Source organism: Delphinapterus leucas, chromosome 13 (assembly GCF_059928025.1).
Source record: "Delphinapterus leucas isolate spDelLeu-1000000601 "Yukka" chromosome 13, BTC_Dleu_Yukka2, whole genome shotgun sequence".
Lineage (NCBI taxonomy): Eukaryota > Metazoa > Chordata > Mammalia > Artiodactyla > Monodontidae > Delphinapterus > Delphinapterus leucas.
The window spans coordinates 14,643,182-14,659,316 of record NC_143141.1 but is presented as its reverse complement, the minus strand read 5'-3'; the positions used below and the strand labels follow the sequence as shown (position 1 = coordinate 14,659,316).

At 45.2% G+C, this 16,135-nt stretch overlaps 1 protein-coding gene across 1 annotated transcript in view; it reads right to left on the bottom strand.

Moving 5' to 3' along the window:
* Positions 1-16,135, bottom strand: part of POLR1A (RNA polymerase I subunit A) — a 75,714-nt gene that overhangs the window by 58,865 nt on the left and 714 nt on the right. Inside the window, exons 2-6 of the mRNA XM_022556064.2 lie at positions 9,724-9,928; positions 8,246-8,395; positions 6,719-6,826; positions 5,090-5,175; positions 4,607-4,710 (exon numbers count right to left, since the gene is read on the bottom strand). Coding sequence (XP_022411772.2) covers positions 4,607-4,710; positions 5,090-5,175; positions 6,719-6,826; positions 8,246-8,395; positions 9,724-9,928 — 653 coding nt within the window. The remainder of the gene's footprint in view (positions 1-4,606; positions 4,711-5,089; positions 5,176-6,718; positions 6,827-8,245; positions 8,396-9,723; positions 9,929-16,135) is intronic.

The following is a 16,135-nucleotide window of genomic DNA, read 5'->3' as shown; positions in this document are numbered from 1 at the left end:
ACCGAGACCCAAGAACACAAGCACAGTGCCCACCCACTGCATGGGGCTGATGGGGTTGGCGAAGAGGATAAGAGGCCAAAATGGTGAAGAACTTTCGAGTTGTGGTGATCATGGAGCAGGTCAGGGGACCAAAATACACAACTGTCATGAAGATGAAGCTCTGGCCCAGGGCACTAGTCAGGCCAATCACCATCATCTTTAATGGCTGCATGATATCCCTCGGAGAGGATGTTTCCCGAGTGACTGAACCACACTGCGATAGTTGGATATCTGAGTTGATCCCAATCTTTTTACTACTATAAGTTACACTGTGATAAATAGCTTTATGCACATGGCTTTTACCAGAAAGCTTCACAGCAGAATTATGGATAAATGAGGATGAATATTTTTATGGGTAAACGTATATTCAATTTCTTCTTACAAATACCTTGCTGGTGCGTAAGAAGTAGTTTCATTTTGGTCTCTCAGATTAAGCAAGATCACTCTGGGATAATGTTTATCAGCTATACCCAGAGTAAGACAGAAAAATCACACTTGGGGCTGCCATTCAGGAGGTGTGGCCCCAAGCACTGAGATGATTAACAAAGATAAGTAAGTAATGTGACAGTCTAGGTTCAAAACTATCAACTTCTTTTGGAATACATTCACTGAAATTAAATATTGCTTGGGAATTCCCTGGAGGTCCAGTGGTTAGGACTCCGCACCCTCACTGCTGAGGGCCCAGGTTCGATCCCTGGTCAGGGAACTAAGATCCCACAACCTGCACAGGGTGGCCAAAAAAATTTTTTTTAATTGCTCAGTATTCTTTTTTTATGTACTTATCAGGGCAGGAACTGTGACTTGTCAGTGTTCCTAACACCTAACAGTATCTAGGACCCAGCAGATACTAAATTTTCACTGGCTTGAATACACATGTTCGAAATATCGTAAGATAATCTATATTTTAAAAACCCTACTCTTCTGCTTTTTTCCACGTTTGTAAAATCCAGCTTCATTCCACCTCCAATTCTCTACTTGGTTTCTTTACCAACTGCAGAAGACACGTCACTGAAAGTTTTTAGAGAAATCTGTAACTTGGAGAACAATTAACAGATGTACCATAATTTAATTACTCTCTATTAACAGGCACTGAAGTTATTTCCAATTTTAAACGACTTAATACTGTGGGCATGCCTAATTCTTAGGATAAAATCATTAAAGTGGAATTGCTAGGTCAAGAGTTTACACGTCTAAAATTTTGATTCCTATAAAAGCAAAACATTTCAACCAATTAATGCAACTGAAGGAAATGTGGGGAATGCAATGAAGAGAGGCTCTGACCTTCAGGGATAAACCACAGAGATAGAAAGCTATGTGCGTTCAGTGGAGAGAAAAGACCCCATTAACCTAAAGAACCATTTTGCAGGCACATTTTTTTTTTTTTTTTAAAGATTATGAATGTTTATTTTTTTATTTTATTTTTTTGCTGTACGCGGGCCTCTCACTGTTGTGGCCCCTCCCGTTGCGGAGCACAGGCTCCGGACGCGCAGGCTCAGCGGCCATGGCTCACGGGCCCAGCCGCTCCGCGGCATGTGGGATCTTCCCAGACCGGGGCACGAACCCGCATCCCCTGCATCGGCAGGCGGACTCTCAACCACTGCGCCACCAGGGAAGCCCTTGCGGGCACTTCTGGAAAGAACCCCGCTCTTACTAAACCGGCTTGATGAGCTGAGGAAGATGAGCTGCATCTGGCAGTGCTCTCCAGCTCCTAACCCAGAGCTGCCAGCGCAGGAAGTGACCCCACCAGTTTAGGCACAGACTAAAGCAGACTGGGGCTGTTCACTCACTGGGTTGGAGTCAGAAGAGACCTGTGGGATGCCACCTCCTCACATGGACCGCACCCTTCCTAACGGGACACTTTTGCAGCCTGCAAAAAATGAAATCTGCCTCGATGGGACCTCAGAACGGCCCTAATGTGTGTTTCGTTTAGCTCTAAGAGCTGCCATGTCAAAAACAAATGTCGGGAAGTCAAATAACTTGGGGAAGACAAGATCACAGTGGGTGGAGTACCCGGCTTTAAGAATTCTCATTTGAAAATGCTATCATCTTGGGGCTTGAGGAACACTCTGGAGTGAACGTGAATTTCACAAGCTTATGGCGCCCCTCATGGGATCACCAGTGCGTGGGGATCACTGAGGCACAGGCCTCGCTGCTTGGCCCCCTTCGATACCAGGAACGTGGCCAGACCCCTGTCCTAATGCTCACCTGCCTCCACATCACCTCCCCCTGGAGTTACTGACCTGCGTCACCCACAGCCTCCCCCAAGAGCAGAGGCCACAAGGTCAGGTCTCCACTTTGGCACTGGACTCGGCCAGAGGCCGGGTCCTGGACACGAGGCTGAGTGCCCAACAGGTAAATGTCTGCTAAATACTAAAAACCCAATCCAAAAACTATCGAAGACTATGGCTGACTTGTTTCTAATGCACAGAATTTTGGGTGGCACCATCATATTCTCATAGCTGCAGTGAAGATTACTTCAAAGAATGGATTTGACAAAGGCTACCTAACTTTTAGATATTTGCCCCAAAGAAACAGGTATCCTCTAGATTTCTGACCATCTTTGTTCTCAATCTATGAACATTTTCTAAGGTGCCCTAAGGGCTAGAGCAGCAGTTTCCAACCTTAAAAATTATTTTAAGGGCTATATATAGTGTAGAAAAATCCACCCTCGTGGTTGTTTACGGTTAACCATTAAACAGGCTTTCTAAATGCATTGTGGTATATTGGATTGGATCCTGGAACATAAAAAGGGCATTACTGGATAAACTGGTGAAATTCAAATAAAGTCTGTAGTTCAGTTAATAGTGTACCAATGTTAATTTCTTAGTTTTGACAAATGCACCATGGTCATCTAAGATGTTACGTTAGGGCAAACTGAGTAAAGAGTACACAGTAACTCTCTGTACCATGTCTGCAACCCTTCTATACGTCTAAAATTAGTCTAAAGTAGAAGGTTTATTTAAAAAGTAATAATAGGGCTTCCCTGGTGGCGCAGTGGTTGAGAGTCCACCTGCCGATGCAGGGGACACGGATTCGTGCCCCGGTCTGGGAAGATCCCACATGCTGCGGAGCAGCTGGGCCCGTGAGCCATGGCCGCTGGGCCTGCGCGTCCGGAGCCTGTGCTTCGCAACGGGAGAGGCCACAACAGTGAGAGGCCCGCGTACCGCAAAAAAAAAAAAAAAAAAAAAAGTAATAATAAACACATTTGCTATTGCTATGGTCTCAATGTTTGTATTCCCTCAAGTTTCATGTGTTGAAATCCTAACCCCCCAGATGGTGGTGTGTTAGGAGGTCGGACCTTTGGGAGGTGATTAGGTCATGAAGGTGGAACTCTCGTGACTGGGACTGGTGCCCTTATGAAAAGACCCCAACAGAGCTCCCTCGCCTCTTTCCACCATGTGAGGTTACAGGAAGTAGCTGGCTGTCATTGAGGAAGTGGGCCCTCACCAGACACCGAATGTGCCAGCACCACAACTCTGGACTTCCCAGCCTCCAGAACTGTGAGAAATACATGTCTGTTGTTTATAAACACCACTTGGTTTATGGTACTTTTGTTACAGCGGCCCAAAAGGGTAAGGCAGTTACTTACTCCAGGCCTTGCCATAGTCCTCAATGCAAAAGACAGATTATGCAACTCCAGGAAGAGAACTTACTTCCTTGCCTATTCTGTGTTCTTGAACTCTGGAATAAGGTTTAGAAACAATGTGCTACAGACTTTCGCACAGGAAATTTCCTCAACTCTGGGCAAGAAGTGCTGTCGCTGCCACTACATAGAGTTGGAAACCCAAGGTCCAAGAAGCGACCTTCTCTAAGCCCCTCAGAATAAGCAGCAGAGTGAGGTGTCCATCACAGGTGATGCTTTTCCCGCCCTGGCACATTGACTGTATAACAAAAAACAAATGGTCAATATCTACAGAGCACGTAAGACATAGCAGGCACTGGTTTCAGTACTTCAAATGGAACACCTTATTTAACCTTCACTTCAAAAGAAAAAACAAAAAGCATCTTTAAACAAACTTACAACTACAAAAATGAAAAAGCAGGAGTACCAAGTCTCTCAAGTTTCTTCCCAGGTACCCCCAAGGGCAGAGCAGAGCTACTCCAGGGATCTGACAGGACAGTCAGAAGCAGCCTGTAGGAGGCGCTAACATTCTTTGGCTGCTCACAGCTTTTCTTTAAAATTCACCTACATTTTACTTCAAAATAAATCCACACTTGTTTGACAACAAAATGGTGTGAAATATTTGCCAGGTAAATTTCTTAACTTCTTCCTCAAAAATCTTTCAGAAAACCAACCACCTGTGGCAAGAGGTGCGTCATTCAGCCTGTGAGGAGCTGCCTCGCCCTGCAGCCCAGCCGTCAGTTCTGCGCGAGAGGCCAGGGCTGGGAGCTCGCCAGGATGCCCACTGGCCCTAGAGCCTGGACACCTACCATCTGCTGGTCCACCACAAACGCGCAGCTGAGAAACACGTGGTGTGGAGGACCAGGGATCCCCAAGGCTCGGGACACGTCTGATGGTCACACGTGAAAGACATGCCGAGGGCCTCCTGGGGCCCGGCCTGCTTACCCTGGGGCTCAGTGTCCTTCTGGTCAGCTTTCCTGTGCACCATGGCCGGATACGTGATTGTCAGTTTGCTGTTGTGCTCCTTTCGGACAACTGACCGCCCGGTTCTAGACATGAGGACAGTTTTGAGGAGAGAAAAAAAACCAAACAATGTGAAATCTAAAATACGACACAAATGAACGTATCTGTGAAACAGAAGCAGGCTCACAGATATAGAGAACAGGCTTGTGGTTGCCAAGGGGAATGGCAGGCGGGGGAGGGAAGGATGGGAAGTTTGGGATTAGCAGATGCAAACTATTATGTATAGGATGGGTAAACAGCACAGGGAACTATATTCAATAACCTGTGATAAACCATAATGGAAAAAATATGGAAAGGAATATATATAACTGAATCACTTTGCTATACAGCAGAAGTTTATAACACATTGTAAATCAACTATACTTTAATAAAATTTAAAAAAACAACAGAGGGGAAGGTACTCACTTGCAGTGGGGACATCGCTTAGCAGTCATATGTGCCTTCCAGAAGAAAGCAATAAGTTTGCTTCTGCTCTCACAGACATTTTTTACCTATTAAAAAAAAGCAAGGAAACTCAGAGTGCCATTCTGAAGACAATCCAGTAGGTATTCATTTTGTGGTTTTCACCTTTTTTTGAAAAACCAGAGGAAGCCACCCCTTTCTTAAAATTTCCCACAGAACCCTAATATAGCCAAACGCTACCAATCACTGAGCGACTTCTTTCCTTAAGTTTCCTCATTCATAATATGGGAATGAGAATAATAACAACCTTACCAAGCTGTTACTAAGATAAAGACATCATGAATGCAGTGGTGGGGGGGCTTGGAATACAGCAAGGATCAATAAATGCTACTTTAATTTAAAACAAACCTGGACTTCCCTGGTGACACAGTGGTTGGGAATCTGCCTGCCAGTGCAAGGGACACAGGTTTGAGCCCTGGTCCGGGAGGATCCCACATGCTGCGGAGCAACTAAGCCCGTGCGCCACAACTGCTGAGCCTGCGCTCTAGAGCCCGCGTGCCTGGAGCCCATGCTCCGCAGCAGGAGAAGCCACCGCAATGAGAAGCCCACGCACCGCAACGAAGAGTGGCCCTCACTCGCCGCAACTGGAGGGGGCCCACGTGCAGCGACGAAGACCCAACACAGCCAAAAGTAAAAAATAAATAAATTAAAAATAAATAAATAAAACAAACCTCTCTGGGGACTTCCCTGGTGGTCCAGTGGCTAAGGTTCCGCGCTCCCAATGCAGGGGGCCCGGGTTCGATTCCTGGCCAGGGATCTAGATCCCACATGCTGCGACTACGAGTTTGCATGCCACAACTAAGACTCTGCATGCCGCAACTAAAGATCCTCATGCCACAACTAAAGATCCCACATGCCACTACGATGATCCCGCATGCCTCAACTAAGACCCGGCACAGCCAAATAAATACATAAATGTTAAAAAGAAAAAAAGAAACCCCTCTGGATGCAGCTGCTGCCTCCCCTGAATGGACCTCAAAGTTCCGAGGGAAGGCACATCCACAGTTAAGCTACACTAGTGGTTCTGAACTGGCTGCAAATGAGACTCACCCGGGGGGCTTTTGTACCCTCCCCTGGGGCCCTACCCTAGACCAATTAAATCAGAATCTCTGGTGTGAAACTTGGGCATGAGGTGAATCAGATCTCAAGATGAGCCCTGCAGGTTGATTACCTAGACAACTCATTCCCTGAAACAAATTAACACTTACACAGGTGTGATGGGGGGACAGGGAGGCAGCAGTCATTTAGCAGTGTTGGAAGGAGAAAGCAGCACAGGGCGTGGGCCTTATTCTCCAGGTGAGACTGTAAGCCAGAGCATAAGCCTCACTGGATGCTGTACCCAAGCCACTAATTCCACCTAACCTTCTCCTGCAGGCAGGCATCAAAGATGAGGACCCAGTGGCTCAGGGATGGTTATGTAACTTACAAGGTCAGAGGCCTCATGAGAGGCAGAGCTCGGATTCAAACTTTGGGAAGCTACAGGATACGCAAAAGACAGTGCAGTGCGGGGGCAACTGGGATAATTATGCTAAAAACCGAGTGTTTGGGAAACAGAGAGATAGGATAACTCACACGTGCGCCGTGGGCTCCCAGGAGGTTGTTCTGTAGGATTTTGGTTGTATATCGTTCTAACTCTTCCTGAATTTCGAAGGCAGTAGGATCAGCATTTTCTTCCAGAAACTGGAAAACAAAGAAAAAAACTGTATGATCAAAGTAAAGCAAGTGTATGATGAGCAGCAGCAGGGGGCAGCCTCTCCAAGGACGGGAGAGTTTCGTTTGAGGGGAGAGAAAGAAACCTCATGGCTGCTGTGGTGCATTTTCAAAAGTTTGGCCACACTGCTGTTAAAAAAATAAAATAACAATTTAGACTATTCTGCTTCCAGTAGTGGTCGGCTAGATTATTCAGACCAAACCGAAAAGAACCAAGACAGGATAAAATATTTAAAAAAATGTAAAGCTCCGAAGAACTGACAGGACAGCGAGGGATAACAAAGGCCAAACTGAAGGGAAAATGGGAATCCAGGTCAAAGAGCACAGGGGCTGTGGCTGCTCTGAGGCGAGGATGCCGCACCGCACAGCTCTGGGGCAACCCTCAGGGTAGTTGTGTCCCTCCGGGGAAGATGCTGACAGACTGGTGATGCTCCCTGGAGCTGCACAACACGTTAGCCTGGCCTTGGAAACATTCTACAATCCACAGATTTTGAACTTTTCATTTTGAAGGTCTTCAATGACACAGCGGAGAGAAATGAAAGCTTATAGTTAGTGCAAGGGCAGGGATCTAACGGGGTGTCTTCCTGCCATATCGCACCCCACAAACACAGGAGGCTGGGGACCCTAAGCGCTATGTCCTTGGGAACTAGACCAGCCCTGGAACAGAACCACCTGGCTTCCCATAGCCTGCAGTGCAGTCCAGCCTTGAACATGGACGACGATTGTCCCAGGCCACCAAGCATATGGCAAAAGCAATAACAACCCTCTCTGGAGGAAGGCAGCCAGCATCCCAGACCTCAAATTATTCCTACAAAGAATTTGCTAAGTACAATGACAAACTGTCAGAAATAAGCACACAAGGAGGATAAAGAGAGGGAGTTCCTGGAGACTAGGACAATATCTTCTTTAAAAAATTTATTTATTTATGGCTGTGTTGGGTCTTCACTGCTGCGCGCAGGCTTTCTCTAGTTGCGGCCAGTGGGGGCTACTCTTCACTGCGGTGTGTGGGCTTCTCATTGCGGTGGCTTCTCTTGTTGCAGAGCACAGGCTCTAGGCATGAGGGCTTCAGTACTGGTGGCACATGGGCTCTAGAGCGCAGACTCAGTAGTTGTGGCACACGGGCTTAGTTGCTCCGCGGCATGTGGGATCTTCCCGGACCAAGGCTCGAACCCGTGTCTCCTGCATTGGCAGGCAGATTCTTAACCACTCTGCCACCAGGGAAGTCCTTTAATTATTCTTATGGCTTCATGTTTTCACACCTAGCTATTTGTACCCAGTCACAAGACTTAAAGCTCAAGCATTCTGCTATTCTTAGGGGCCACACACAAATAGCTCTTGTACCCACCACTCTGGCTTGTCTGATTGCCACGACAGCCACTACCCACTTACCCTGTACTGAATTCTCTCCAGCTCGTACACTGCTTGTAGGGCCCCAACTTCCAGAACTCTCAGCTGGCAGAGCAGCAGGTGAATCACAGCCCGGGGGCAAGTCAGCATGTGACAGTTTAAACAGGAACCCCGGAGCAGCAGGTAGAGTTTCTGAAGAGAGGGAATAAGAGAGACAGGATATTAGAACGTGACATAGGAGTCAAAGTGATTTTCAACGTAATAAATACTTACGATTTTTGTTTCTATGTTGTCAGTTTACTCCTTTAAGAATTCTACTTCACCCTTTGTACCTGGAAAGCCCTTTTTCACCATAAGAACTCAATAAATATTCCTCTATGTGTTCTCTTACGGCTTCATTTTAATCCATTAACACTAGAAATTTACTTTGGGTCTGAGGTTGGGAACTACCTTTATTTTATTTAAATACTAAATTTAGTACTCACTTAAATACTGAAAACTTTTTTTAAAATATTTATTTATTTAGGCTACACCAGGTCTTAGTGGCAGGTGGGATCTTCACTGCTTCATGTTTAGCTACAGCATGTGTGATCTAGTTCCTCGACCAGGGTTCAAACCGGGGCCCCCTGCATTGGGAATGTGGAGTCTTACCCACTGGACCACCGGGGAAGTCCTAACTATTGAAAACGTTTAATTAAAATGTTTCATTTAGGGCTTCCCTGGTGGCGCAGTGGTTGAGAGTCCGCCTGCCGATGCAGGGGACACGGGTTCGTGCCCCGGTCCGGGAAGGTCCCACATGCCACGGAGTGGCTAGGCCCGTGAGCCATGGCCGCTGAGTCTGCGCTCCTCAACGGGAGAGGCCACAACAGTGAGAGGCCCGCGTACCGCCAAAAAAAAAAAGTTTCATTTAAAATAATGTTTCAAATGTTTAGTATTTAACTAAAACAATTCTCTTCCCCTAATACGATTAACAGACAAAAATCATGTCCACGTACAAATCCCGGAGGCTGGGTTAACTGACGTAAGAAGCCAAAAGTGTTCAAAGTAGGACTGAACAGTAACTTCATTCTCAGCTCAGTGCTGGGCCTTCTGGAGCTCTGCTCTTCCTGCCACTAAGCAAGAGCCAACAAATCCACCTGAAGGGCTCAGGGAGGCCTGGAGAATTCCAAAGTCCTCTATTGCCAGGGAAGCCCCACCCACATTTCTGAAAGACATAAAGCCCTTAGAACAAAAGGCCTAGGGACGGATCTGAACACTTTCCCCTCTGTGTAAACAGAATCCAGCTGTGGCTCTTCTCAATGGGAATCAAACTGAAGTTCCTTTAGGTAGGGCTCGAGGCCAAGCTGAATGTACCGAATTTCGCTCCTCAAGGTTTTAAATTGCCAAGTAAAGAGCACTTTCACTCAAAGTGTCAGGAGCTGACCTCCTGAGACACCTGTCCCAGGCAGAGGGGTGGCACTCACAAATCCCACCCGCACCCTGAGACCCACGCGGCCAGGGTAGCCCAGGCCAGAACGTACCTCAAAGAGGAGAGGGTTGTACACAGTGAGCGGGAGCTCGATGTGGCCCAGGTGCCCGGAGCAGTTGCTGAAGTCCTGCACGCAGGTGGAGCACACCTCTTTGGAGTCTGCGGAGCCCAGAGCTAGATCGTACAGGCCGTTCACCGACGGGTTCCCCAGGCTATCTAGGTACCGAGGGTTTGTAATGGACTTAACGCTTAATTTCCTAGGGAGATAAAAAAATACCAGGTGAGACAAAGTTACCCAACTTCTAGGACATTTCCTCTTCGGCACTTACAAAGGGATGGTTTAATGTCTGTGTCTTCAGACGTGCAGACGGCTCCAGAGGGCAGACTCGGTGTCTGCCTTGCTCCCCACTGCAGCCCAGCACTTAGCCCAGAGCCTGCGCTCAACAGGTGCTCAATGATTATGTGCTGAACGAAGAGCAGTGACTGGTAACATCTTTAAAACACAGATTTAGTGCAAATCTTGCGCTAACCAAACACACTGGCCGACTTTATACAAAGAAGTACCAACTTACACGCCAAACGCGTCATAAGCAGCATTTAGTCTCACTTGAACCCTCTGAGATGGGCATCACTATATGCGTTTTTCAGAAGAGGAAACAGGCTCTGAGTGGTTAGTGATTTAATTCAGGTGACAAAGCCCAGAATGGTGGGGGTGTGGTGAGATATGGACCAGACCTAACCCCAAACCCACAGAGTTCAAGAAAGGGAATAATCCCAGTATGTAGGAATAGTGAATTGAGAAAAGTTAAACATAAATATGCAAACCTCTGAGAACTATAACCTGCTTTACTAAAGGTTTCATTGCAGTATTTTATGTTTGGTTGAAAGCAGGCTCCCATAGGACACCTAACTACTTTTACCAAAATTACGTTCATGCCAAGTTTGCTTTTAAACTTTTTTTTTTTGTATATTAGAAAAAAAAGATAATGAAATCCAAATCTCACAGTGTAGAGAAAACCGCTAACAGACTTCTTTCTATGGATACATTTTTAAAAACTGTAACTGGGATCATTTGCCATTTCTAGCATTGCCTTTGTCATTTTCATTGAGTATTTAAGTGTCTTCAGGTCACTAAAAATTCTTTGGAAAGATTCTGTAATTAAGAACTACCAGGGACTTCCCTGGTGGCGGAGTGGTTAAGAATCCACCTGCTAATGCAGGGGACACGGGTTTGAGCCCTGGTCCGGGAAGATCCCACATGCCGCGGGGCAACTAAGCCCATGTGCTACAACTACTGAGCCTGCACTCTAGAGCCCGTGAGCCACAACTACTGACGCCCGCGTGCCTACAGCCCGAGCTCCGTAGCAAGAGAAGCCAACGCAATGAGAAGCTTGCGCGCCACAACGAAGACCCAACGCAGCCAAAAATAAAGAATCACCAAATCTTTCATTATATGTCAATTAATGTAATTCATTTAGCCAAACTCCACTATAAGTAAGCTCATGCCACCTATCTGCATAAAGATTTTTGCGTAGCATCATTCAAACTTTTAACTATTTCCTAAAAATATAATTAGTTCCTTGGTGAAGGGAAATCCTTGAATCAAAGGGGACAAACTGTTTTGTTTTGTTTTCTGGCCTCCTGCATGACTTGCAGGATCTTAGTTCCCCGACCAGGAATTGAACCCAGGGCCCCTACAGTGGAAGCTTGGAGTCCTAACCACTGGGCTGCCAGGGAAGTCCCAGGGCGAACTGTTTTGAAGCTCTTGATATATTCTGCCATATTGCATTCCAGAAAAGATGGGCTAACAATAAGTAGATTGTCTGTCTGTCCTAACCAGCACTGAGTCTTAGCACTTAAAAACTTTCCAAGTTTAAGGTGAAAAAATGCTACCCACTGTGATGTTAAATTTTTTTTAACAGAAATTAGGATATATCTTTTAAAAAATTTTTTTAAAAATTTTTATTGGAGTATAGTTGCTTTACAATGTTGCATTACTTTCTACTGTACAGCAAAGTGAATCAGCATCCCACCCACCCCCTTCCGTCACGTTAATTAATCTTTTTATTATGTTTGGTTTTAAAGGCCATTTTGGTCCTTTACTTAATTAAAAAAATAAGATTTAACTCATTTTTAAGTTAAAATCTTAACTTTTTTTATTATTGTCTACATGAGCTACTTACATATGAAGACATTAACCTTTTTTGGTGGCAAATACTTTCCTAGCTTGTGATGTCTTTTGTCATTTTTCACAGGCGAAAGTTTATAAATTCTTCGAACAGCTTTGTTGAGCTGTAACTCATGTACCATACAATTCGTCCATTTGAAGTATACGTTCGGTGTTTTTTAGTATATCCACAGAGCTGTGCAACCATCACCACAATATCATTTTCCTCCCCAGTAAAGGAAACCCTAGCAGTCACTCTCCATCTGTCTCTACCTCCCTCACAGTCCTATGCAATGACGAATCTACTTTTTGCCTCCAGAGACTTGTCCATCTGGACATGCTATGTGGTCTCTTATAGCAGGCTTCTTTTACCTCGCATGTTTTCAAGGTTCATCCATGTTGCAGCCTGTATCTGTATTTCATTTTTTTATAGCCAAAAAATATTCCATTGCATGGATACACCATATTTTATTGGGTTAGTTTTACACTTTGGCTACTATAAATAATGCTGACAGGAACATTTGCATCCAAGTTTTTTTTTTTTTTTTAATTACAAATGCATTGGAAATTTCCTGGGTACTCTTTTTTTTAAATTAATTAATTAATTAATTTTTATTTTTGTCTGCGTTGGGTCTTCGTTTCTGCGTGCAGGTTTCCTCTAGTTGCGGTGAGCAGGGGCTACTCTTCGTTGCAGTGTGCGGGCTTACTGCGGTGGCTTCTCTTGTTGCAGAGCACGGGCTCTAGGCACGCAGGCTTCAGTAGATGTGGCATGTAGGCTCAGCAGTTGCGGCACGCCGGCTCTAGAACACAGGCTCAGTAGTTGTGGCGCACGGGCTCTAGAGCGCAGGCTCAGTAGTTGTGGCACATGGGCTTAGTTGCTCCGTGGCGTGTGGGATCTTCCCAGACCAGGGCTTGAACCCGTGTCCCCTGCGTTGGCAGGCGGATTCTTAACCACTGCGCCACCAGGGAAGTCCTGTACACAAGGTTCTGTGTGAATATATTTTTTTCATTTCTCATGGATATATACCTAGGAATAAAAGTGCTGAGTCATATGGTAACTCTACGTTTACCTTTTTGAGGAACTGCCAGACTGTTTTCCAAAGCGGCTGCACCATTTTACAGTCCCACCAGCAATATACCAAGGCTCTAACTTCTCCACATTCTTGCCAACACATTTTATGATCTGACTTTTTGATTCTAGCCATCCTAGTGCGTGTGACATAGTATCTCACTGTGGTTTTGATAACTAATGAGGTTGAGCACATCTTTGTGTACCTATTGGCCATCTATATATCCTCTTTGGAGAAATGTCTATTCAAATCCTTTACCTGTTTTGTAATTGGGTTGTTTGCTGTTTTATTATTGAGTTGTAAGAGTGCTTTGTATATTCAGTATACAAGTCCTTTGTCAGATGCATGATTTGCAGATATTTCTTCCGACTCATCTTTTCACTTTCTTCATGATTTTGTTTGCATAATTTAAATTTTTTTAATGAGTTAAACTCACTGCTGCTTTCTTCCACTACCTTTGGGCTAAGTGTTTCTCCTTCAAAGTTGGATAAATATTCATCTACATTTCCTTCTCATTCATTTTACACTAAGCTCTAAAACTTAATTGGGGGCTTCCCTGGTGGCGCAGTGGTTGAGTCCACCTGCCGACGCAGGGGACACGGGTTCGTGCCCCGGTCCGGGAGGATCCCACATGCCGTGGAGCGGCTGGGCCTGTGAGCCATGGCCGCTGAGCCTGCGCGTCCGGAGCCTGTGCTCCGCAACGGGAGAGGCCACAGCAGTGAGAGGCCCGCGTACCGCAAAAAAAAAACAAAAAAAAAAAACAAACTTAACTGGAATTAAAAACAAGGGAAACATTTATTGCATAAGGCAAACACAAATTAATTAGGTCTGGGTGCAAAGACTTGTACCACTAGATCCTCTTTCTATCATGTTCTGTAAGTTGGTACTTCACTTCCCTTGCCTGGAGCCTACAGTGATGGAAAAAGAGTAGGCAGGTGGGGCCGGCACACACCTGTGTCAACTGGCAGAAGAACTGTGTCCTGTGCTTGTCAAGGCAACACAAATAGCTCACATCCAAAACTGAATGTATTTTTTTTTTTTATCTTCATCCTAAGTCTTTCTATGTGGTAAGGAGCAAAGTTCCTCTCTCTAGCTGGGGAGGAGAAAACTCCTCTGATCATTGCAGGAATGGGATGCAATGGGAAGAGCAATCAGCAAGGATTCCACTGGAGAGAAAAGAGTTTAAGACTAGCAAACTTGGGTTTGAGGATGACCTTTGCTGCCTCCTAGAGAGTCATTTTATCTGCTGGACAGGAATTTCCTCTCCTGTAACTGCAGACACCAACACGAATGGTTGCAGTAAGGACTGGTAGTACCAAGCGCTGAATAGATAGCTCCCCCATCCACCCATGAGTGCACTTAACAAATATCTACTGAGTGCTTATTATGTGCCAGACACACCTTTAGATGCTGGAAAAACAGATCAGAATCCCTGTGCTCATGGGCCTTACATCCTATTGAAGGCAGGCAGACAAAAGCCAAGATAAATAAGCACACAGTCTATTGGATGGCAGAACATTCTATGAAAAAAGTAAAGCAGAAAAGGGGAAGGACAATAGAGTGGGCCAGTGGCTGGGGGAAGGTTATACTGAACAAAAGCCTGAAGGAGATGGGGGAGTGAGCCATGTGGTCACCTTTACAGGAGGAAGAAGCAGGGAGTGCAAAGGCTCTGAGGTGGATGTGTGACTATGGTGCTTCAGGAACAGCAAGGAGGCCAGGGTGAGTACAGAGGTAAGTTCAGAGAAGTAGCAAGGGCCAGAATGACCTTTCCAAGGCATTTTAAGGACTTGGCTTTTACTCCAAGTGACCTAGGAAGCTACTAGAACTTAACACAATAAAACGTAGCATAATGATTGATTGCCAACCCCAGACTCAAATAGGTCTACAATGCTAGTAATGGGTATAAACTTGCTTATGCACTTCCCTGTCTAAAAACTCCACAATTAACCTGTAAAAATTCAATTCTTTTGCTTTTGGATGAAATACTATGTATGGCTAGTGATGGTATAATTGACATTTCTGGGCCAGCATACCGTTGTAGCTCAGTTTATTCATCCAGTCATTCGACCAGAGTTGAGGATAAAAGAAAGGAATGAGGAAGCTCAAGGCTAGTGGAAAGAGGCAGAAATATAAACAAGCAAAAATAGGAACTGAGGCACCATAATAGACAGCTGTACTAGGTGTGGAAAGACCTCAGAAAATGAGGGAGGTTGAGCTGAGCTTTAAGAGGCGGAGAGATGCTCTCCAGGTGTCTGCTGCGGGTTGGGGGCAAGAGCAGAGAAGTAGATCCCTCTGGCAGAGAGGACAATGCATGCAGAGGAAATAGCTTGAGGTAAGGCCCAGACGTTGAAACCTGATGGCACTTTATGGAATGTGCAAGTGGTTTAGTAGGGCTGGCGAAGGGATGATGCTTTAGCAAAAATCAGCATTGGCCTGATCATGGGTAAACTTGTAGGCTAAGCTAAGAAACTATCATTTACCTGAGGGAAATGGAAAGCCTCTGGAGGGTTTTAAGGGTGAGAGTAGCATGATCACATCTGCACTTTGGAAGAATAATTTTAACAGCAATGTAGAGCATGCACTGGACTGGTGTAAGGGCGGGGGAGGCGGAAGAAAAAGACAATTCAAACAAGGGATAAGGGTATGATCTAAGATAGTAACAGTAGTGTTGAAAGGAGGTTATAGAACGAATAGACACGTAGGTGACACACAGTAAGAGCCCAATAAGTAAATGAGATGTCAGGAGAAATAGATCTAGAATATTTGTCCTGTCACAAAATATTGACCATTTTGCACTAGACTAGGTACACCACTTTGGAGGGGCAAGTTCCCTCTCCCTTTAGGGGAAGTAGTTGTTGAGTTTTTGGTATAGGAGTTTAAGAACTCGGTGTGAAATTCAAATAGAGATGTCCAAAAAACAGCTGAAAAAAATGAGTCTGAAGAATCAGGAAACGAAAATTGGTCTGGAGATTTAAATTTGAGAGTATCACTCAGGAAAGTGGTGAAATTGTCTAGGGAGGACATGTAGGACAAGAAAAGCAGCATGTATGACCAGAATAGAATCTCAAGGAGCAGCAAGATTTAAGTAAAAGAGGAATCAGCTAAGTAGCCTGAGACGAATTCGAATATAAACCACGAATGCAAGGACCTTGTTCACCAATGTGTCCTGAATACTTAGCTTAGTGCCTGGCAAAAACTGGATGATGGATAAATGTTTGTGGGTTGAT